Source organism: Halichoerus grypus, chromosome 6 (assembly GCF_964656455.1).
Source record: "Halichoerus grypus chromosome 6, mHalGry1.hap1.1, whole genome shotgun sequence".
Classification (NCBI taxonomy): Eukaryota; Metazoa; Chordata; class Mammalia; order Carnivora; family Phocidae; genus Halichoerus; species Halichoerus grypus.
The window spans coordinates 154,103,753-154,127,898 of NC_135717.1; the positions used below are offsets into that span (position 1 = coordinate 154,103,753).

General features: G+C 40.0%; 1 protein-coding gene across 2 annotated transcripts in view; it reads right to left on the reverse strand.

Moving 5' to 3' along the window:
• USP44 (ubiquitin specific peptidase 44) overlaps positions 1-21,630 on the reverse strand; it is a 33,295-nt gene extending 11,665 nt beyond the window's left edge. For both annotated transcript variants that reach the window (XM_036085872.2, XM_036085873.2), the window contains exons 1-3: positions 21,541-21,630; positions 5,169-6,663; positions 1,880-2,075 (exon numbers count right to left, since the gene is read on the reverse strand). In XM_036085872.2, coding sequence (XP_035941765.1) covers positions 1,880-2,075; positions 5,169-6,593 — 1,621 coding nt within the window. In that variant the 5' untranslated portion in view covers positions 6,594-6,663; positions 21,541-21,630. The remainder of the gene's footprint in view (positions 1-1,879; positions 2,076-5,168; positions 6,664-21,540) is intronic.
• Positions 21,631-24,146: the final 2,516 nt, after the last annotated feature.

Below are 24,146 nucleotides of genomic sequence, written 5' to 3' on the forward strand. Positions count from 1 at the left end.
GTCCTCTTCCAGCTCTGAGCCTGAGGCCTCCCCCTCAGTGTCTTGCTTTTGCTATTTTAGTACCAGATCTTAAACAAGTGGCACTTAGGATTCTTTTTGTTGTCTCCTCTGCTTCTCTAGAGGTCCACCCATGAATTGTGCCCTGAAGCTTCTGGCTGCGCCACCCTACCAGTTTGCTCTGGACACCCAGGAGCTGTCCTTCAACTTACACAGTAGCTCTGACTCCAGCCACGGCAGCAGCCGCTTCTCGTGGAGGAGGTGAAAGCCCGTGAGGCTGTCCTGTAAGCTGTCTCCATTTGCCACAGGTAGCCTGTCCTCCGGGTCTCTGCCCCTGAGATCCAGGTATCTGGTGCTGCTGAATGTCCTGGACCTACTTTTGGATCATCTTCCTGAATATATGGCCAGTATAGCTAGGTAAGTGATATCAACTCCCTGACTTATAATTTTAAACATCTGCCTTTATGTATTAAATTACAGCAGCTCTTTTAGGACTTTATTTGGTAGACCCAGTAAACACACACAAACATGTTATAAAACCATATTCTGCATTCATTCATGTTATCTTTCTATTCCCAGATTTGGTGGATGAAAGCATCTAGGACCATTCACATTTATTTCCAAGAAAAAAAATTTCACCATTCGAGTTTGATAAAGTTTATTTTTTTCAAACCTTATAAATCCTAGGCTACTTAACACAGAGTTCCTATTAGATAGCACTCAGAAAATGTTAATATAAGTCATTCTAAAAAAAACATCAATTGATGTAACATTTCTTCAATACTGAAACATCCAATATTTCTTTTATATTACCTTCGAAGTTTAAAACCCTAAGATCATTTTTTTAAACATGGAAATTAGAGAGAATACCTGAAAATATATAGTATAAACACTAAGATACCACATGCACACTGATAGAGAAGATAAAGACTCCTGAAAAAGACATAGCAGATCTGTCATGATTTTATATACAATTTCCCTGGAGGATGATGCTTCCCTTTAATTGAAATGAGTGTCTCATCCCCCCGTGCTGGGTTCCTGCGTTCACCTCTAGTAGAGTGTTTCTCATAATAGATCTTAATCATCTGTTTCTTCCATTAGGTATGTGAGCACCTTGAAAGTGTTTTACTTCTATCCATAGCAATTAGAACAATGACTAATATAGAAGAGATAGTCATTAGATGGTTTTTTACTAAATCTTTGTTTTTACGAAGCCAGTCTCCATAGCAGTAGTTCAGCTATATATTTCCTATCATATAGGTACACTTATATACATATATTATCTATATGTCAATGTTTTGATATGTAGCAAAAAGACTCATAAAGCAAACATTTTATTTAGTACTAAATACCATGCTTTCCTTTTACTATTCCCCATCGCTACTTTATTCTGCCTCACATATTAAGTTCAAATTTCTTATTTTATGAATCCTTTCTCTCCACAATTGACTATGGGGTCAAAAAAATTTTGATGTCATCAATAAGGCAAAACAAACACATAGCTCACAAATGCCAATTATAAAGTAGAAATATCTATCCCAGTCTCTTTTTTTTTTTTTTTTAAAGATTTTATTTATTTATTTGAGAGAGAGAGAATGAGAGAGAGCACATGAGAGGGGGGAGGGTCAGAGGGAGAAGCAGACTCCCTGCCGAGCAGGGAGCCCGATGCGGGACTCGATCCAGGGACTCCAGGATCATGACCTGAGCTGAAGGCAGTCGCTTAACCAACTGAGCCACCCAGGCGCCCTATCCCAGTCTCTTTTGATGAGCTAACAAAGTTTATTTCCATAACTGCTACTTTAGAAATTTCTTTCAGCTTCCTCTCACTTGTGTTTCTCCTCACTAATCTTAGAAAAGCAAAGAGAATATAGTCTCTACTTACAGTTACAGTGGTCACATATGTAGATTTTTCCTTCTAAAGCTTCAGTTTCTGTAAATTTGGCCAGCATTTCAGTAACCAGACATGGCTGGGAAGCAGTATCTTTTTCATTGCATTGGTATCTTTCTGGAAATTCCAGTGATAAGTCCCAGAAAGGTTCTATGGTATTTGATTTGTTGTCACATGCAAGACATGTAACCTGCAAATAAAAATATTTGTTTCTCAGATTACAATCCTGTCAAAACATTTACTCCCTTCACTATAGAGGTCACTGCCAGTAAATTAGATTTTCTTCTGAAAATGCACCATCAGAATTCTGAGTAATCTGCTTTATATTATTTTCAGAGATTTTTTTTTTCATTATTATAATTTTTCCTTTCAACGACTGTCAGTAAACCCACTATGTACTGGTGGGCTTTAACCAATAAGCATTCAAAAAACTCCATGGGTATTAGTCAAATCTGAATATAGGCAAACAAACAAACTGTGGACTCATTTAATTAGGTATACATTGTGTGTGTGTGTGTGTGTGTGTGACAGAGAGAGATGGCGGCTGGGGGGAGAAAGAGAGATTTATATGCATTTAATGTGTTTAGAATATTTGACTTGTTCTTTGCCCTTTTTCCTAACTTATCTTTCACTAATTTTCTCTCCCCAAATCCCTATAACTTCTTAACCACGATACAAATAAAATACTATTTGTATATTTTTAAATATAGATTATGAAGCCCTAGCAACTGATAATTTCAAAAGGCAATACATTTAACGTAAATGATGTCATACTCTCACTTAAAGCAAATGTCACTACACTAAAATCCTCACCAAATACAGGAACCACAGAGTATAGGGCAGTTCTAACAAGTGAAGCACTCAGCACGACTTAATGCCAACAAACACTTCACAAAACTGAAGACAGACTCTATAGATCTAATAATCCCTACATGATAGATTACTAAACTCTTTTATAAAGAACACTCTTGGTGTTTGTTTGGAGACTCATTAGGGCAGGGTTTAACCTTTTGAGAACAGTTTCTTGAATAAAAAAAGAAAGAAGCCATTCTAGGAACCAACCATCTGAATCTCCAGTTTTCTAAGAGTTTATTACGTGTCTGAAAGGAAGAGAGAAAAAAGATGGCATAATAATTTGTATTAATTTCAAAAGTCATCCATAAAGGAAAAAAATAAGCACATAAGCACCCTTGCACTATTCAAAATATAAAATAGTAACTTTCTGGAAAGATATTTGTAGCCAAGGATCAAAAGTCCTACTTTGACAAAGTAATTTCTAGGACTCTGCCTTAGCGAAATCATTAGAAGAAAATGTACTGTGACATTATAATAACAGAAAAATTGGAAACAGTTTACAAGTCAACAATACAGGAATGGGTAAATAAATTATGGTATATACATATAATGGACACTGACATGCTGTGAAAAAAATGATCAAGTATTTCAATGACTATGAAAAATCTTTATATTAATAATGAAAAAAATGAAAAAAGCAGGTAAATTCATCATGACTGAACAAGTAGGAGAAAATATGTGCAGAAGAGGGGCTCTTGGATGGCTCAGTCGGTTAAATGTCTGTCTTCGGCTTAGGTCATGATCCCAGTGTCCTGAGATCTCTGTTGGGCTTCCTGCTCTGTGGGGAGCCTGCTTCTCCCTCTCCCTCTGCTGCTCCTCCTGCTTATGCTCCCTTTCTCTCTCAAATACATAAATAAAATCTGTTTTAAAAATGTGCAGAGGAAAGGGGTGTGCAGGTGGCTTAGTCAGTTAAAGTGTCTGACTCTTGATCAGATCTTGATCAGGTCTTGATCTCAGGGTTAATGAGTTCAAGCCTTGTGTTGGGCTCCACATGGAGCTTACTTAAAAATAAAACAAACAAACAAATAAATAAAACCCAAAGCTTTAAATAAAAATAAAAATAAATTTTTTAATGTACAGAAGAAAAAAAAACTAGAAGAAAGTATACCAAAATGTTAATAGTTTTATGTGTGGGTTGTGGGGTTATGGGATAAGGGGATGATTTTTCTTTTACTGCATAGATTTACTGTATCATACAGGTTTTCTATGACTATATATTACTTCTATTTATAATAGTGCATTTTAAAACTTTTTTTTAAAGTAAGCTCTAGGCTCAACATAGGGCTTGAACTCAACACCCCAAGGATCAAGAGCTGCATGCTCTACTGACTGAGCCAGCCAGGCACTCCTACTAATGGTGCATTTTAAACTTTTGCATAAAAGTGGTGGAAAAATAAAATTGCATGCAACACAAGAAACTACTCTTACTTGCTAAATGGCACAGTGTAAAATCTTTACATTTCTGAAACATTAAGTGGAATAAACGTCAAAGAGAAACCCTAAGAATTACATTTGAATACTTAAACTACAGGGGTGCCTGGCTGGCTCCGTGGGTAGAGCATGCAACTCTTGATTTCAGAGTTCTGAGTTTCAGCCCCACGGTGGGCACAGAGCTTTAAAAAAAATTAAAAAATATACATTTAAGCTACATTCCAGAAAAGTACGCTATAAAGACAAAAGATGGTATCATTATTGTGAAAGTTGCACTGAGGAACAGAGGCAGGCCTACAAGGGGAAAGAAATGACCTAACGGCCCAACTGCCTAAAACAAAAAAATTTTAAAGCTCTATGCGATGGAAAAGTAGAGAGCCTTATGTCTAGTAGTAGTTTACCAATAAGTCCACTCATTACAGAGAGCTATTAGTTAGATGGAAGATTCTGGTTTCGTGATTCCTTTTCACAACAAGGGAAACTTTTATAGCTATAATTAAAATAAAGGAAACCATTCAGGATTATTCTCAATGAAATCATATTTATTTACTTGAAAATTTCCCTACCTACTTGCCCCCTTTGGTTTTATAGAAAGTCTTCCAGGGCTACTTCTTGGTTCCTGAAATTATTCAGATCCATTCTCAGGGCAGCAGCATCTTCAAATCTATTCCCTGTGGGGTTAAACCCTCTCTTCTCAATCCCTCGGAGAATGAATTTAATATTATCAACCTAAGAAGCTGTTTCCTGATTCCCTCTCCCCACAAAAAAATCATTGCTACCATAGATGAAAAACTGCTTCCAGTGATTCATGAAGGAAACTTGTAAATCAGTGAAACACTGTAAATCAGTGAGCTGACTTCTGCAAAAGCAATCTATTTTGACGCAAAAACAGTACTAGCTCTAGCTCTAACACACTAGAAATACAAAGAAAATGCATTTTTTAGGCTTCATTTTATGAATTCCCCAAGAGGAAAATAAGATTTTAAAAAATCCATACCTGACTAAGAAGTTGTCCGTGAAAAATATTATTCACAACATTCAGAACCTGTTTGATAAGTTTCCTTTGAGAAGTGGGGATAAGAGCTGGTAACCTAGTACCAGTTGTCTCTAGTTCATGTTGTATTTTATCCAAAAGTTCACAAAGAAATTCCTGAGCATCCTGTTGGGCATAACCACGAAAAGCTGGAATTAGTCTCCACACGGAGTGTAGCATAGCAAATGGTGAGACCAAGGCCCACTTTCCAGACCACATGACTTGGAACAAAGTATGCAATTCATGACAGAGAGAAATGTATTGTGAACTCGGCTCCCTTGGCTGAATAAGCTCCATCTTTCTACTCTTTGATGCTCCACCGCTTAGTCCTAATGATAAACTTGGATGTCTGGAGGGAGCACTGCCTGTATCTTTTTCTTGGCATTCATTCATTTGATACACTGTATCTGTGATTGGTGGATGCTTATAAGGTGATCTTGTCTTATCACTAGCTGTCACAGCCAGCCATCGGTTCAGATCAAGTTTTAAAAAACATTGCCGAAAAATAAGTAAATGACTCAACACTTGAAGAACAGAATTCATATAGCAAGTATTTCCCAAATTTCTCAATCCGGTTACACCAGGGGTCACTATTGGCCTTCGTTTACCTGAGGAGTCACCGGCTTTTTTTAATCTTACATCTTCTGAGGTAGATACTACTTTATCTTTTGCTGGTGATGCTGGGGTTTGTAGTGGAACTTGAACAGGAACTATTTCTACTGTGGTAGATTGAGCTAGACCTTGCAAACGTAAACTCTTTCTCGGATGAATAGTTTCCAGTTCTGCTTTAACTTGATACTCTAATTCTTGTCGTCTTTTCTTTACTTCTCTTTTTGCTATTTTTTCCTGAAATTGTTCCTCTTGCCTTTTTCTTCCAATGGGTGATTGTTCAAACCAAGTCCGAAAGATTTTACTCATTAATATCCTTCTCCTGTGCCAAAGAGCAGTATACATTTGATCTTCATTTTGAAGCAGAGATTGGGTGCCATCATATAAGTAGTAAGTATCATCACTTGTACCCATAGACCGCAAAACCCTTCCACTACGAGTGGTGCACTGATAATTTTGACTTTTGATTGCACTTAACATACTTCGTAGTAACTTCAGGTCTCCAGTTGCATTATCATTAAGAACATAATCATCACAAAGGTAACAAAAAACATACATCTCATTCACCTCCAGTGCGACAGGATGACTGCTTTCTTGAAAGTGCCTGAGTGCATGTTCTTCAATATATCTTCCACAGGCAACATGAGAACAACTAAGGCAAGCCCAAATCGACTCAGTTGTATTGCAGTCCACACAATGCCACTTCTGAGGGTTGAGGATGGAATGGTCTTGAGCAAGCCGCAACTGCCCAATGTGTTTGCACTTATCCATTGTTAACATTTATTTAGTCTAGCTGAGAAACACATAATCCAAACAAGTCTCTGTTCACGATACCTGAAGCATCTGAAAACTAAGCAGAACAATACTATTTTTTAATAAAAGAGCCAATATTTTTATAAGGTATTTTACCAAGAATTATTTTATTTACTTATTTTTAAAGATTTGATTTGTTCATTATTCATTTGAGAGAGAGAGAAGGGGGCGCCTGGGTGGTTCAGTCCAGTAGCATTTGCCTTTGGCAAATTCTGGGGTCCTGGGATCAAGTCCCTCCTAGGGCTCCCTGCTTGGCAGGGAGTCTGCTTCTCCCTTTGCCCCTCCCCCCACTCGTGAGTGTGCAAAAATAAACAAACAAAATCTTTTTAAAAAAGAGACAGAGAGAGAGAGAGCACAAGTGGAGGGGAGAGGCAGAGGGAGAAGCAGACTCCCCACTGGGCAAGGGGGCCTGATCCCAGGACCTGGAGATCATGACCAGAGCCAAAGGCAGAGGCTTAACCATCTGAGCCACTCAGGTGCCCTTCAAGAATAATTTTATAAACTTTCTTCCTTTCCTCCCAATTTCTGGGCCGCCTGTCATAATACCATACGCAGTTCTCACTTTTCCCTTGCTCTGGAGGTCTCTAATCTCTCATCTGCCTTGCTCTGAAAGAACTCACACTTCCTTTACTTTCTTTAAAAACTTTAAAAGAAATTTTTTTTTAATTTTCTGCCACCATCTACTGATAAAGAATGGGTAATGACCCCTTTTCAATGAACTAGAATAAGATCCATCCTTTTACCCAACAGTCGAGGGCAGTTGACAAAACTACATTCCATTTCTTAAAAATTGGGGCTGGCAAGACTCAAATATATCTCACAAATATCTACATTCTGAGAGCCCTATCCACATAGTTATTAAAGCATAACCATAGTTAAAAGCATGAGGTCTGAAACAAAAACTTAGAGGTAAGAATTCTACCTCTGCTACATACTGTTTATATGTCTGATTTGAGCAAATATTTTAACTTCTCTAAAATTCTTCTGTAAAACAGGAAAAAAATCATACCAACTTCAATGAAGAATTGAGATAATATATTTGTTTAACACATAGTAAACACCCAATAAATATAGTGAACAAGTCTTAATAGTCTATCCTATTTATTTAAATAAATCACAGTATTCTACTTAATTACCATTTTAAATTTAGCTTTCCACTACTAAATCAATAATGACCTTCAATTCATGGCTCTATAACATACTTCCAATTTGATAGACTTGACAGTTTACCTATGGGAGGGAGAAAGACAGAAGAGGAGAATACTTTTGTGTTTGAATAACCTCTCAGGAATGTGCAAGGATATAAGCAATGAGAAAAAAGGAAAAATATGAACTGGATGGCAATATAATGAACTTTTACATTCTGGTGGGTCTACACACTATCTGAAATTATAAGCTTATTCTAAAAACAAAAACAAAACCCCACCCAACAAAACAGTCAACAAAACCTGTATGGTTTTGACCCAGAAACATGTTCCTTTATCATAATAGAGTCAAGAATACTTCTGCTACAACTATCTAAAAATAGGGGCACCTGGAGGGCTCAGTGGGTGGAGCATGAGACTCTGATCCCTGGGGTGTGAATTTGAGGCCCATGCTGGGTTAAGAGATTACTTAAAAATAAAATCTTTAAAAATAGATAAATAAAAATAAAAATAGTAATCTAGTTAAAAAGTAGGGATCACAAAACACTTTATTGGGGTGCCTGGGTACCTTAATCGGTTAAGCATCTGCCTTCAGCTCAGGTCGTGATCCCTGGGTCCTGAGATTGAGCCCCATGTCAGGCTCCCTGCTCAGCGGGGAGACTGCTTCTCCTTCTCCCTCTGCCCCTTCCCCCACTCATGCTCGGGGGTGCGCTCTCTCTCACTCTCTCAAATAAATAAAACCTTTTTTAAAAAAAGTTTTCTTCATTGATTTAACACAAATCGAACACAAATTTCAGGTCACAGGTGGGGGGACCTAGTTACAAAACACTCAGAACATTTTATGAAGCATGATCGATGCTTTAAATTTTTTAGGGCAACAAGACAATATGAATTTCAATGGTACTTGCAGTGCCACCCCCAGGGCCCTAAGTAAACTGCAAAGGTGAAGCTGATTTTTGGTTCCTTCCCACCTCTTTTTTTGTACAGTCTCCTAGCAATAGAGAGCCCCTCTTCCTCCACTTCTTAACTTTTTCAGATGTAGGCTGTATCCTGAATATGGACTTAAGGCTGAGTAGTCCTAACCTTCACATGTGCACATATTTCAAGCACACATTTTAAATTTACTTCTCTTTCTCCAAAATTTCCTGAGGTCCAAAATCTGTTCAAATACAGTATTTTATTAGAACTGCTAGCATTCAACAATAGTTGCTAATGGCAAAATTAAGACATCAGTGATTAATATGCTCCATTATCCTAAATCCTTCCAGGTACTGAAGCTAAATATCTCATTCTTGACTCCTCTTTCTCTTTCCCCACATCAATCCTTCAGGAAAAATGATTGGCTTCATCTTCAAAATATATCTAGAAACTGACTACGTATTACCTCCACTGCTTTTACACTGGTCCAAGCCCAATCAAGTTTCACCGGGACTACTGTAATAAGGCTCCTTAAATAGTCTCCCTGCTTTGATTCTTGCTGACACCAAAAGTTCACACAGCAACAGCACACTCTGTCTTTAAACCCAGACCACCAGGGCCCAGACCTGACACTTTAGAGGGTCCCATTATGTGGAGTCAGCAGAGTCAAGGGGATGTGGTCACCTGGAGCCTGCACACATCCCCAACTCCCCTTTTGGACCCATTCACCAGTACCTGGGACCTCAAAAATTCCCTGCCCCAATCATTACCAAGCCTGCTTCCAGGGCCTACGGGCAATAAAAAGCCACTGAAGAATTCTGTAAAGAATGACATGATCAGATACATAGGTTACAGATGGATCTGAAATGGCAGATCTAGAGAAAAGATGAGTGATTATAAGATATTATTACTCCAGATATTATAAGGAAATTAAAGCTGTAGCAGTGTTAAAGCAAAGACGGGAGCAGAGATTGATTAGTGTTAAAGCAAACATTGGCTGAAAGAACTGATTCAATATGGAGATTAAGAGAAAAATCTAGGGCTCTTTTCTGTCTACTTTTATTTATTTTTTATTTTTTTTAAGTTTTTTTTTTTATTTGAGAGTAAGAACGAGAGAACAGAGAGCACAACCTGGGGCTCAACGGGGGACAGGCTCGATCCCAGGACCCTGAGATCATGACCTGAGCCGAGGGCAGACACTTAACCGACTGAGCCACCCAGGTGCCCTATCTACTTTTATTTTTAAAAGATCATAAAAAAAGATCCATAAAAGGATCATATAAAGAATACAGAGATAATTTAGTTAAACATTCATTTCTGGCAAGTCAGATAATAATTATTAGTTCAGCTTCTTGAGATGAAGAGGGAAATGCCACTTATTTGCACTCAAGGGAAATTATTTCATTCTAAAAATTTTTTTTAAAGATTTATGTATTTGAGAGAGAGAGAAAAGGCACACGCAAAAGCAGGGGGAGGGGCAAAGGGAGAGGGAGAAGCAGACTCCCCAATGAGCAGGGATTCCCAATGCTGAGCTTGATCCCAGGACCCCAAGATCATGACCTGAGCTGAAGGCAGGCGCTTAACCGACTAAGCCACCCAGGAGCCCCTCATTCTAAAATTTTAGAGGTGGTATGAGTTAACACCTTGCACAACATTCAGAAAAGACTCAAAAGAAAAAAAACCTAGAAAGAATATACATAGTTTATTCTGGGGTTATCCATATTTTCAAATATCTAAAAATTATGAGATGTTATTCGTATAAGTTTTAAGTAGGAATATATACATACTAGTGGATAAGTTAGCTATGTATGTGCTAAATATAGCCTCTTTGTTCCCTTCTCTATATTCTGCAAATACATTCCCAGTTATTACTAAAAATCTATTTAGATGATTGTTAGGTCCTCACAGCCCTTCAACCGGAAGTGGCCTATAATTAAACAGCATGATTCCATTCAACAAAACATCATGAAAAGGGTGAAATGTTGATCAGATGCCATCTCTTGGGGAGGCAATATTGCAGCAGAGAAGTATCACAACAAAATGGTTAGAAAGCACACTCTGGAATCCAAAAGCCTGAGTTTAACACTTGGCTGTATTTACTATGTGACCTAGACAAATTATTTATGCTCCACTCACCTCAGTTTTCTTATCTTTAAAAAAACAATGGCAAGAAAACTAATAGGGTTGTTGAGGGAATTAGAGAAATTTGTATTTATTAAGCACCTAGAATAAACCCTGACAATTATGTGGCTCTCAGTACATGTTAGTGGACAATACTACTACTACTACTACTACCACGACTACTACTATTACTACTACTACCACCACCACCACTACTACTACTATTACTACTACTACCACTACAACTACTACTACTACTACTACTACTACTACCACCACTACAACTACTACTACTACTACTACTACTACTACCACCACTACTACCACCACCACCACCACTACTACTACCACTACTACTACTACTACTACTACTACTACTACTACTACTACTACTACTTTCCTTCTTTCCTTCTAGTTTTATCACTTTTAGCCAGGGGTGCTAGCTGATAATTAAGCTGATAATTAAGAACTAAGGTCTGATCTCTCCCAGAGTATTTGCATTTTAAAAGGATTTATCTCAAAGATAAAATCTTCTTTAAAAAATCCAAAGAAGTGAAACCAGGGTTTCAGCCTGCCTAGCTCAGTTGGTAGAGCATGAGACTCTTGATCTCAGGGTTGTGAGTTCGAGTGGCATGTTGGATGTGGAGATTACTTAAAAATAAATTTTTAAAACAAAAACAAACAAACAAAAACCCACAAAGAAGTGAAACTGCAGTGGTGGAATGACAGATCAGGAGATTAAGATTTTAGAGCAGGGGGCCCACTTACCCTGTCTACTTATGAAAGAAACTAGGAGAGGGCAGACGACCAAGAGAAGGACAGGGAAGTAAGCAAGAGCCAGCAAACCAGGCTGCTGCCACCTGAGATTTCCAGTTTGCTCTGCTGCCTAGAGCCAAAGCTCAAAGACACTTAGTAAGGTATCCCCAAGGGGGCCTCATCACACAAAGATCTAAAAGCTTGGAGGAAAAGAAAAGGGGGATGGGAGTATTTTCTTGACACTTCCTATTTTCCTCCACTGGGTTAAGAGCACTTCTTTTCATTTGCTAATCCACTGAGGAGAAATGTATTGACTGTTTAGCTTGCAGGTTGGTTATGTAATTTTTAGCAGTATATTCACTTTAAAGAGAGATAACAATACTTCTGCATCCTCCATATAGAATCTGATAAAATATTACCTGTGCCTATATATAATAGCAACACACAAATAGTCATGATGTTTTGAATGAAATCTATATATAAGGATTAAAATGATCTATACTATCATTTTCTCATACATTTAAAAAATGTTTCACACTTAAATTCCAATTAATATCCATGAAATGCTTTTTTAAAACCAAGGATGCTATCTTTATTTTAAAGACAGATGGATTTATAAATATTCTGAAAGCTTTGTCATTCTTCACTGCTTAAAGACAAAATTTTTAATTGGTTCAAAGAAAACCATTTAAACTATTTAAACTTTTCATGCCCTATAACTAGGCATTTTTATTTTTAAAATTCCCTGTAGCAATTGCTTCTCGGCCTTTTGGCTAAGATCAAGTGTAAAATTCCTTGCAGCAAATCTCTAAAATTTAAGAAAATAATTGTATTTGACTTACTGAAAGCTGATTATTTTACATAGGGTTAACATATAGTTAATTATTAAAGCAGTTATGGAATAGAAAGCTAAAATGACTAGAAGAGAAATAAAACATTTGATCTTATTAAATATAGTATTTTTAGTTTAAAATTTACATCACACAAAAAATCAAATCTCATGGGTAAAATATTTAACTTGTTACAGTTCAACAGCACAAAATTGTTTATACTTACCACCCAGTGAAGACTATCTGAAATTAATTTTCATTTACTCAAATTATAGCCCTTTGCAACATACAATACAACATACAACAGGCTTTAAGCATGTAGTAATACCTTTCTGACATCTATTTCAATAGCTCATCCTATTGGCAGAGTTTCAATGTTCAGATCTAGATAGCTGACCACCAAACCTTTCTGAACCAGTCTCAGGCACACTACAAACTCAGCTTACATCTTGCCTTCACAGAGTTAGTTTCTTTTCCAATATCCTCTTATTAAAGATAATATAGTATCGTTCAAGTACCCAGGCTAGGTGGTTTTTTTTTTTTTAACTCCTCCCTTCCATCTTTTCCACTCAAACATTCAATTTGTCACCTGTGTATATAAGGTCATCCCTCCCCAAGTCTTTTCATTTGCAGTTATCATTCTTATTATGGACTTTATTGTATCATTCCTGAGGCACAGCAGTAACCTCCAAACTGGTCTCCAATCATCCGGACTCTCACTCTCCTCTACGGTACTATCCTGGCAAATCAATCTTCAAGTTTGCTTTGAGCCTTTAACTTAAAATCCTCCGTTCCCCACGGGCACCTGGGTCGCTCAGTTGGTTCAATATCTGCTTTGGGCTCAGGTCATGATCCTAGAGTCCCAGGATCAAGCCCCACGTTGGGCTCCCTCCTCCCTTTGCGCTGGGGAATCTGCTTCTCCCTCTCCCTCTGCCCCCCCCCCCAGCTCGTAGTATGTGCTCTCTCTCTCAAATAAATAAAATTTTTTAAAAAATCCTCTGTTCCCCATAGTCCAATAAAACAGTAGATTTCTGAGGTGCCTGGCTGGCTCACTCATAGAGCATGCGACTCTTCATCTCAGGCTCGTGAGTTTGAGCCCCATGTTGGGTATGGACATTACTTATTTTTTTTTTTAAGATTTTATTTATTTGACAGAGAGAGAGCACAAGCAGGAGGAGCAGCAGGAAGAGGGAGAGGGAGAAGCAGGCTCCCTGCTGAGCCAGGGATCCCAATGCAGGGCTCCATCCCAGGACCCTGGGATCATGACCTGAGCCAAAGGCAGACGCTTAACCTACTAAGCCACCCAGGCGCCCCCAGACATTACCTTAAATAAACAAATCTCTTCTCTAACTTCCTAAAGAACTTGGGTTGTACCAAATGTGAATCCTTGTGTTTGTATATTCATTCAGTTCATACCCACTGAACTGTTGGGTAGGTTCCCTATAGCCAGGGAGGGACAATATCTCCTATTCTTAACCACTTATTCAAATGTCATAAAGAGAACTGAAGCAAGACCTGCATTTAATACAAATTGATTGTGCCAAGAATTTGGTAGCCTGAAACAACATGGCTAGAAAACCTATATGATTGGGGTGCCTGAGTGATTCAGTTGGTTAAACGTCGGCCTTCTGCTCAGGTCATGATCCCAAGGTCCTAGAATGGAGCCCCGCATCAGGCTCCCTGCCCAGTGGGGAATCTGCTTCTCCCTCTGCCCGTCGCCCTGCTTGTGCTCTCTCTCTCAAATAAATCAATAAAATCTTAAAAAAAAAAATAGGAAGTCTAGGGACATCCGGGTGGCTCAGTCTGCTTGGGTCACGATCCCGGGCTCCTGGGTTCGAGTCCTGCATCAGGTTCCTTGCTCCATGGGGAGCCTGCTTCTCCCTCTGCCTGCCACTCCCCGTGCTTGTGCCCATACTCTCTCTCTGACAAATGAATGAATGAAATCTTAAAAAAAAAAAAAAAGGAATTATGGGGCGCCTGGGTGGCTCAGTCGTTGGGCATCTGCCTTCGGCTCAGGTCATGATCCCAGGGTCCTGCGATCGAGCCCCTCATTGGGCTCCTGCTTGACGGGAGGCCTGCTTCTCCCTCTCCCACTCCCCCTGGCTTGTGTTCCCTCTCTAGCTGTGTCTCTCTCTGTCAAATAAATAAATAAAATCTTAAAAAAAAAAAAAGGAATTATACTTGAAAGAAAGAAAGAGAGAAAGAGAAAAAAAAAACATAGGAAGTCATGGATCACTAAAACTGCCCCCCATCCTCAACCAAGTGGCCATTTTTCCCTCAGGGTCAGTCAAGGCAGTTTCCTGATATTTTGTAATATCATCATCCTACTTTCTCCATCCTTAACCACAGCCTACCACATGTCTTGTCCCATTCTGTGTGCTTTCAGATACCCCAAAAAGATTTTATACAAAAGTAAACTGAGACATACTTCCCCACCCCTGATTCAGATTGTTTTAGGCACCCGACTGGCTTAGGTGGTACAGCAGGCAACTTTTTTTTTTTTTTAAGATTTTATTTATTTAGGGGTGCCCGAGTGGCTCAGTCGTTAAGCATCTGCCTTTGGCTCAGGTCATGATCTCAGGGTCCTGGGATCGAGCCCCGCGTCGGGCTCCCTGCTCTGCGGGAAGCCTGCTTCTCCCTCTCCCACTCCCCCTGCTTGTGCTCCCTCTCTGGCTGTGTCTCTCTCTGTCAAATAAATAAATAAAAATCTTTTAAAAAAAATTTATTTATTTATTTATTTGTCAGAGAGAGAGAGCACAAGCAGGGGGAGCTGCAGGCAGAGGGAGAAGTAGGTTCCCCATCGAGCAAGGAACCCAATGGGGGACTCGATCCCAGGATCTTGGGATCACGACCTGAGCTGAAGACAGACACTTAACCAACTGAGCCACCCAGGCATCCCCAGCATGCAACTCTTAATAGAGCATTCAGCTTTTTTGGGTTGGGGGGGGACAGGGAGGAGCAGAGGGAGACAGGGAGAGAGAGAATCTTAAGCAGGCTCCACACACAGCGGGGAGCCCAACACACAGGGCTCTATCTCACAACTCTGAGATCATTACTTGAGCTGAAATCAAGAGTCAGGAGGCTTAACCCACTGAGCTGAGCCACCCAGGAGCCCCTAGAGAATTCAACTCTTGATCGTGGTGTCGTGAATTTGAGCCCCATGTTGGGAGTAGAGATTACTTAAAAATAAAATCTTTAAAAAAATAAAAATAAAAAAATAAACAGGGGCATGTGGCTAGCTCAGCTGGTGGAGTGTACAACTCTTGATCTCGGGTTGTGAGTTCAAGCCCCATGCTGGGTATAGAGATTACTTAAAAAAAGTAGTACTAGGCTCCAAACCCAGTGTGAAGTCCAACATGGGGCTTGAACTCACAACCCTGAGATGAAGACCTGAGCTGATATCAAGAGTCAGAGGTTTAACTGACTGAGCCACCCAGACACCCCCAAAATAAAATCTCTAGAAAAATAATAAAATAAACAAATAAAAGAGTTAAAAAAGATTATTTTAAGTTTTAGTAGGGTATGTAGTGACCCTTTAAATAAATATCTGTGCTCCAAATACAAATATTACTAAGAGCTACAAAAATCACTGAAAACTTAGAAGGATAGCTAATTTTTTCTTCAAAAATAAACATTCCGGGGCACCTGGGTGGCTCAGTAGGTTGAGCATCTGCCTTCAGCTCAGGTCACGATCCCAGGTCCCTGAGATAGAGCCCCATGTCTGGCTCCCTGCTCAGTGGGGATTCTGCTTCTTCCTCTCCCTCTGCCCCTACTCCCCACCACTCCCTGCTTATGCTTTCTCTCTAATAAATAAATAAAATGTTTTTAAAAAATTAACATTCCACTATAAATTTGTTACCCTCAACAAAATCATCTTTTCAGGTGACCACTCCCTTTCCACCTATTTCATCTTAAGACAGAAAGAAAACATGGAAAGGTACAATATTGTTACAAGCTTTGGAAATTCCAACAGGAGGTCAGTTACTAAAGATCAGTCACATAAAAGTCATCTCAATCCTCTAGTCATTGCAATTAGTAGCACAATTTTCAGATTCTTTGCTTTAAAAAATATGTTTTTATGAAAGACAGGCAGTTACCAGAAAAATAAACACACAAAAATAGCCTAACTAATTACTATTTAAAAAAGTAACACAGAATGTGGGATCTGGCTAATATATACTCCTAAAAATAATCTTTTAAAATCTGAATAGGAGCTAAAATAATGTTATACTTTATTAAGAAGCTTCTCCCTTTTCATAGCTCATACGTAGTCAAATAATCATCATTGACATTTGCATTTTATATAGTTTCTAGTGTGTCTCATAGCACAGTTTTACACATTTTTTTTTTTTTAAAGATTTTATTTATTTATTTGAGAGAGAGAGAATGAGAGACAGAGAGCATGAGAGGGAGGAGGGTCAGAGGGAGAAGCAGACTCCCTGCCGAGCAGGGAGCCCGATGTGGGACTCGATCCCGGGACTCCAGGATCATGACCTGAGCCGAAGGCAGTCGCTTAACCAACTGAGCCACCCAGGCGCCCCAGTTTTACACATTTTAAAAAAATTGTTTAATAGTCTTGAAAGACCACAAAAATCAATCTAAACTCCTTAAAATGGCCTATAAGAGCCTTCAAATTGTGGCACAATATAATATATACTTTCTTACTCCCATCTATGACCAACCACTTCCCACACATCTTTTGTTAAAATGTTTTTATACACAGAGGACCACATTGGGAATGTTTAATTTTTTAAAAACTTTCATAACCGGGATATTTACTACTGTTTCATAGGAAATGGGTGTGCACATTTTATATAAATACTTAAATACATTCTACTTCCATTAAAGAAAAAAACATATGAACCACTGGGCATAAAGAATAAATATTTAGGGGTGCGTGGGTGGCGCAGCGAGTTGAGTGAGGGGCTCTTGGTTTCAGTTCAGGTCGTCTCTGGATGGTGGGATCCAGCTCCACCTTGGGCTCTGTGCTCAGCGTGGAGTCTGTTTAAGACTCTCTCCCCCTCTGTCTCTCCCCCCCAGTGTGTGTGTGCTTTCTCTCTAAAATAAATCTTAAAAATAAATAAATAAATAAATTTTTAAATAAAATTGTGTTACAATAATCATCTTTATCTCATTAGAGAACCTCCTAGAAGGATGGATATTAAAGAGTTGGCATATGTTGAATTTTAACAAAGATAATTTTTACAAAAAAAACTTAACTTTTTCTTTTTTAAAGATTTATTTGTTTATTTATTTATTTATTTGAGGTGGGGAAGGACAGAGGGAGAGGGAGAGAGAAATCCAAGCAGACTCCGCACTGAGCTGGAGCCCCACGCAGGGCTGATTTCACCCAGAGATCATGAGTTGAGCCAAAATCAAGAGTCGGCTGCTTGTGACTGAGCCACCAAGGCGGCCCACAAAACTTAATTTTCTTTCAACAGTACCAAATAACCTAAACAGATCCTCTAAAAGCTATTAAAAGTAGGAAGATTTATTATTTTCCATAATAAAAGATAAGAGAAAATGGCAATTTCAATAGGAAGTAGGTCTTAAGAATGACTAGCCACCACAATCTTTGCATGTATTTGAATAAGAATAAAAATAACTTTTTCCATAGTAATTAGGGCAAACCCTAATTACCATTACAGTCCTTATGAGCAGTTTCCAAATTTCCATTTATTTCATTAGTACCCTGTGCTCTTAAGAGACGTTTGCAAAATGCCGAGGATCAAGCATAGTGCCTGGTACAAAGGGGTTCAAAATTTTGAAGGAAGAAGTTATTAAATGAACACAATGAACTCCCTTCTCCCTCTTAGGTATGTTATTATGCCTATTATGTGCTTTGGCATCTCTTCTTGTCAATCATAATGTATTTCCTTTCCTTTATCCCCAGAAAGGCCCTGGTTATTCTTTCTTCCTCTAGAAATCTAGAATCTATAATTACCCTGATTTCGCTTGAAACTCCTCATTAAACAAAAAAGATACCCTTTTACCGTGGACCTTCTTCATGTCTCTAACATTGCCTCCCCAGCAGCACAGAAATTGAATCTAGTTGATGATGTTCTAAGAAAAAGCTCCTAGAAAGCAAGTTCTGCCACCAGGTTATTTGATTTCCTTACCCATCACTACTTTTAAGTGTTTCAGTCATGGGCAATTTTGTTCCAAAATATTTATCATTAGTGTCATGCCACCATACTTACACATCAATCTACTGCTAACTTCATAACAATGGGGAAATGTTCACAAAAAGATTGAGCATTCTGATATGGGTCTAGAAAACGGCGTTCAAATACTTTGTGTAAAATGCCTAGACTATCATTCTAGCACATTCATGACTTGGCCTAACAAGTATAAATTAGCTTTTCCTATGTTATGTAGAACTCCACTAAAAATTAATTCTTTATAATAAAGTTTTATGGTATCTGACAGTGCTGTGAAAAACCAATGTACTTCAATAATCTTAATCATTGGGGCGCCTGGGTGGCTCAGTCGTTAAGCGTCTGCCTTCGGCTCAGGTCATGATCCCAGGGTCCTGGGATCGGGCCCCGCATCGGGCTCTCTGCTCTGCGGGAGGCCTGCTTCTCCCTCTCCCACTCCCCCTGCTTGTGTTCCCTCTCTCACTATCTCTCTCTCTGTCAAATAAATAAATTAAAAAAAAAAAAATCTTAATCATTGCCAGAAAGCCAGTATTATAAAATCCTCTTATATTTTAGTTACTTGTCACCTATTTACGTTGGGCCTAATGGCAAAACTATCCCCCATTACTGAATCCAAATAATGACTGGGCCCGCATTTTCCACCTTGATTAGACTCTTAAACCTGTGCCCTAGTCTCCCTCTAACCTCCCTCATCCAGACAACTCCAATAGAATCTGGCAACCATGTTTGTTCTGCCTAACATTACAGGAAGGAGAAAAACTTCAAAGAAGCCTTTTTTGGCCACCAATAAGCCAATATGTTGCCTTTCTCTGTATCTCTGTATCATTCAAAAACACAATTCAACAAACATTTACCAGGGGTTTTCCTCCATGTTAAGCAGATAGTCAGGTACTAGGGATACAAACAAAATACAATCACACTCTGCCCTTAAACAACCCAAGGAGCAGAAAATCCTCTTATGTACCACCAATGCTATAATACTCAATAAGTTTCCAGTACGTGGAGGAAAAGGGTTATGGAGGAAAAGTACATGGAGCTAGAGAATTTATGTGATAACTTATTCCTTTCTTTCTGTAGTAGAAAATGAAAAATGAGAAAGAAGGGTAAAGACAAGTAGAAACAATATATGTCAAATATTTAACCCAAATCTTCAACAGACTTTCCATTTTAAGTATCCCAAAAAGTGTATCATTGTGTAGTATACTCAATACAGATTCACTTACCACTTAAATGTTTTTAAGCTAAAAAATCTGGGACAATTAATATTTTGGAAGAAAAACAAGATAAATATTCAATCAAAACAGCCAAAAAAATTCAACTTTCTATAATGTATGCAGTGAACTCTTTGTTCAATATTAGAATTATCTCTAAATTTCAATATGGATAATCTACAATGAAAAATCCTAGACTGAAAAATCTGCCAACCATTGCAAAATTAATGGCTAGTACAAAAAGTTAGAGACATCAGAGCAGGGAGGAGAGAAGCTAAACAAGCCAAAACGTTAAAAATCTCTTTAAATTCTGGGGGTGGGGTGGGGGAAATTAAATAAAAATAAAAATCTCTTTCAAATCCCAAGATGCTAAATTAAGGATAAAAAGATTAAGGTTCTGAAAATACGAAGTTTTCCTCTCTTTCAAGACAACTAAATATTGAATCTCACTGAGATTATGAAATATTCTATAAACATGGCTTAACTCATGTTTGGCTTTCTGAATTTGATCACAGTGAATAGCCAATTCTCTTTCCTTGTTTACACTGAATACTGGTTTTAAGGACAACTCAAAATGGAATTCCAGGCCCAATGTTACCAACCCCCCTACTTTTTCCCCCACAGGAAGCTACTTCACAGATAATAAGGAATTCAAGTGCAGGGCCTGAAGGTCCTATTTCCATGCTAATTTCACAATCCCCGTTACTTGCAAGATATGACCATTAGAGTTTAAGAGTGGGGAAAACTGGGAGGGCTTAAGGACAAAGCGACTCTCCTAAGACTGGCGAGGCTGTTTACTTCCAAAATTAAAACTGCAAGAAATTACCCTGTTACCAGTAGCATTTACAACAGCTCAAACTTGCTTGAAACAATTACCACATTAAACTTTCTTTTTAATTGGGGGTCGGGGCAGGAGGAGGGTGTCCTACCACCTCTTAAACCTGAGCATTTTTTTTCTTCGAATGCTGACACATTTCTTATGCCTCAAAACGAGTTTAGCCTATTAGCATTCCTCCCCCGAAGGCCAGCGGGGATGGTTTAGGAAGCTGGTATTCAAAAATCCTAAGTGTCTCCAAGTGGCAGCAAGGTGCTGGCAACGCTGGGACCCGATCGATGGAGGGAAGGCAAGCCATTCCTCGCAAACGGAGGACTAGAAACTGCCTTTGCAAAGCCTCCCAGGGAGCTTGGAGCATCACTTGGCGGCAGTCAGAGCAGGGGTAGGATGCGGTTTTTATCTCGACAGTACCAGCTCTGCAGAGCGCCCCAGCGCGCATCAGCTTCGCAATCACATCTCCTCAACGCTCCCGAACGCCGGTCAGGGCACATCTCCCCCCTCCGCATCCCAGAAAGTCTTGCTGTTTCACCCCTTCTCCCAACTCGTCCCCCTCCTGCCCAGCGCGGGGTGGCTACGCGATGACCCTGGCCACAGGGACGCGGCTCCTCGCAGCATCTCTGGGCACTCACGAGGTGGCTGGCCACCAGGACGCCGGCCAGGGCATAGCACAACCCACCGAAACTTCCCAGACGCGCCAATTCTAAATTCGCTGGACCCGCCGCCGCTGCCACCGCTTCCTCCTCGCGCCCCTGGGCTCGCTCCCCTCCGTCTGTCCGCAGCCCCCCTCTCCCTCCCTCAGGGACCCCCCCCCCCTGCGTCCTGCGCGGCGGGAAAACGCCGCCAGGTTCCTCCCGGCCCGGGGGCTCCAGTTGGACCTCCGCTCCTGCAGAGACCCCCTTCGGCCAACAGCCGCAGCCGCGCGCCCGTCACGCACACTCACCAGCCCGAGCCGGAGCGGCCATCTTTTCGCTCACCCCCGGACCCCCGCCCACGGGTTCGGTGGGGGCCGCGGCGGCGGCGGGGGTGGCGGGGGTGGCGGTCCGGTTGAGCGGCTACGTCACTGGTGACGCCGCCCCGCCACCCCCCGCCACCCCCGCCACACGCCTTCGGAGTCCTGGGGGTGCAGCTCCGCTCGGCGACTGTGTCCTGGCTGCGGGAGCCCGCCTGAGGGGCACGCTGCGCCCGGGCTTCCCGTCGGCGTCAGGGGATGTTTTCCCCGGCCTGCATGTGGCTCTGCGTAGACAGTAGCAGCTTCCTCCCGAGGCAGGCTTCGCACCTGTCCTCACCGTCGCGGCCGGGGAGGGTATAGCGAGTGTTTACCACGATTCTGTGAGATGCCAAAATATTCCACGGGCGTCGGTCCTCCGCCACTGCATTTCTGCGACTCACACAGTGTCAAATGGTTTGGCAGAGATGCGCGCCAATTCCGTCATCTTCAAAATCAGCGCAAATTAACTGGTGTAGAAATTCTTCAAGAAAACGTTTTCTTTCCGAGGAGCAACCTAGGTGTGAGCTCTGGGGCATCCCCTTGAATTTGGCTTCCTCAGTCAGCAGTTGGGCAAGGAAGGTTCCAGAATGGGACACTTACTGAGAAATAAATTTAAGGGACACGAAGAGACACCACTGTTCAAAATGACTTAACCTGAAGTTGTCAATTTACCTGAAATTGCCAATTTAAGATAATGAAATAGATACTGAAAAAGAAATGAAGAGAGAGAAGAAATGAGAGAAAAATGTGGAGAAGAGGAAAGTCAAACCTACAGGTACATGAGGATTAAGCCATTAATATTTATTGAGCTTTTACTCTGTGCTCACCTCTGAGCCATTTCTACCTCCACTACCCCGTGGGGAATATTGAAAATGAAAAGACATTGTCTTTCTAAGGAGAGGTAGAAGCAGCAAGACAAATGTGCAAAGTTAATAACACATCAGTGGAGTACATTATCTTGCAGTATATAAGGCAAGCTATAAGATTCTTCATATCTGTTAGTTAACAACTACTTTGGGGAATATCTTTCGATGGTATGACCTGGAGAATAAAAATGAGCACACAAAGGTATTCATAGTATATTATCTAACAACAGTTTGAAGGGAAATGGCTAATTAACATCTGGCATATTAAACAAGGGAAATCTTATGTAGATAACAAAATGGCAACGGTCTAATGAATTCATATTTGAAAAAATACCAAATAATGTACTGAAGATTCAACTGCAGAAAATTTAATTATGCACATAAAGATTATACATAAGGAATGAATTTTCATAGTTTAATATCCCTGTCATTTTTTCCTCATACTTAAGTGTGTAATAATTCTTTATAATTCAGTTCTGTCTCCTGTGCATTCCTCCCATTCAGAACACAACCACTGTTTTGTAATCTTTCTCACCACCTTAATTTCTAAAATGCACTAAATGCATTACATGAGACTATCTCTTAAGAGGAAGTATTTCATCTAAGTATTTCTGGCATACAATATAGTTTTTCCTGCATTTCCTAGAAAGCAAAATATAAGTTCAAAACCCTTGCTCTTCTTTTTTAATGTAATAAAACCCTCTGGGAGGTCTTGGCAAATATTAAGAGTCTGCCATTGTCGATCTAGTAATTTTACTTTTAGGAATACAAAGAATTTTTACCTGAGACTCAGGCAACTTAGAAGGCTGTTCATCTCAGTGTTTAGAATAGTGAAAACCAGAAACAACCTAACTGTTCAGCACTATGGGAAAGATTAAGTATATCCGATATATTCATAGGACAGAATATTATATAGTCATCAAAAATTTTATTTTCAGGGGCACCTGGGTGGCTCAGTCATTAAGTGTGTACCTTCGGCTCAGGTCATGATCCCAGGGTCTTAGGATCGAGCCCCGCATCAGGCTCCCTGCTCTGCAGGAAGCCTGCTTCCTCTCCCACTCCCCCCTGCTTGTGTTCCCTCTCTCACTGTCTTTCTCTGTCAAATAAATAAATGAAAAATTTTTTTAAAATTTTATTTTCAGGGGGACCTGACTGGCTAGTTGGTAGAGCATGTGACTCTTAATCTTGGAGTCATGAGTTCGAGCCCCACGTTCAGCATAGAGATTACTTTAAAAAAATCTTATTTTCAAAAAATATTATGGGGCGCCTGGGTGGCTCAGTCGTTAAGCGTCTACCTTCAGATCAGGTCATGATCCCGGGGTCCTGGGATCGAGCCCCGCATCGGGCTCCCTGCTCCACGGGAAGTCTCCTTCTTCCTCTCCCACGCCCCCTCCTTGTGTTCCCTCTCTCGCTGCGTCTCTCTGTCAAATAAATAAATAAATTAAAATCTTAAAAAAAATCTTAAAAAATAGCTAGCTAAATAAACAAAAGCTCTTCTTAAGCTGTACAAGGTGAAAGGGGTTGAGGTTAATTGAATAATGATTTAAAGGCACGTTGAGAAGGCAAGCAGTGGACACCAGACAGCAAGACTCATAAGGGAGTAAAAGCCATAAGTAGAGAGGATAGAGAGTAACAGCTGAGTTTTGAAGCAGTAGCTGGGGTCTTAAGATTCTGAATAGAAGGGATTGGGAG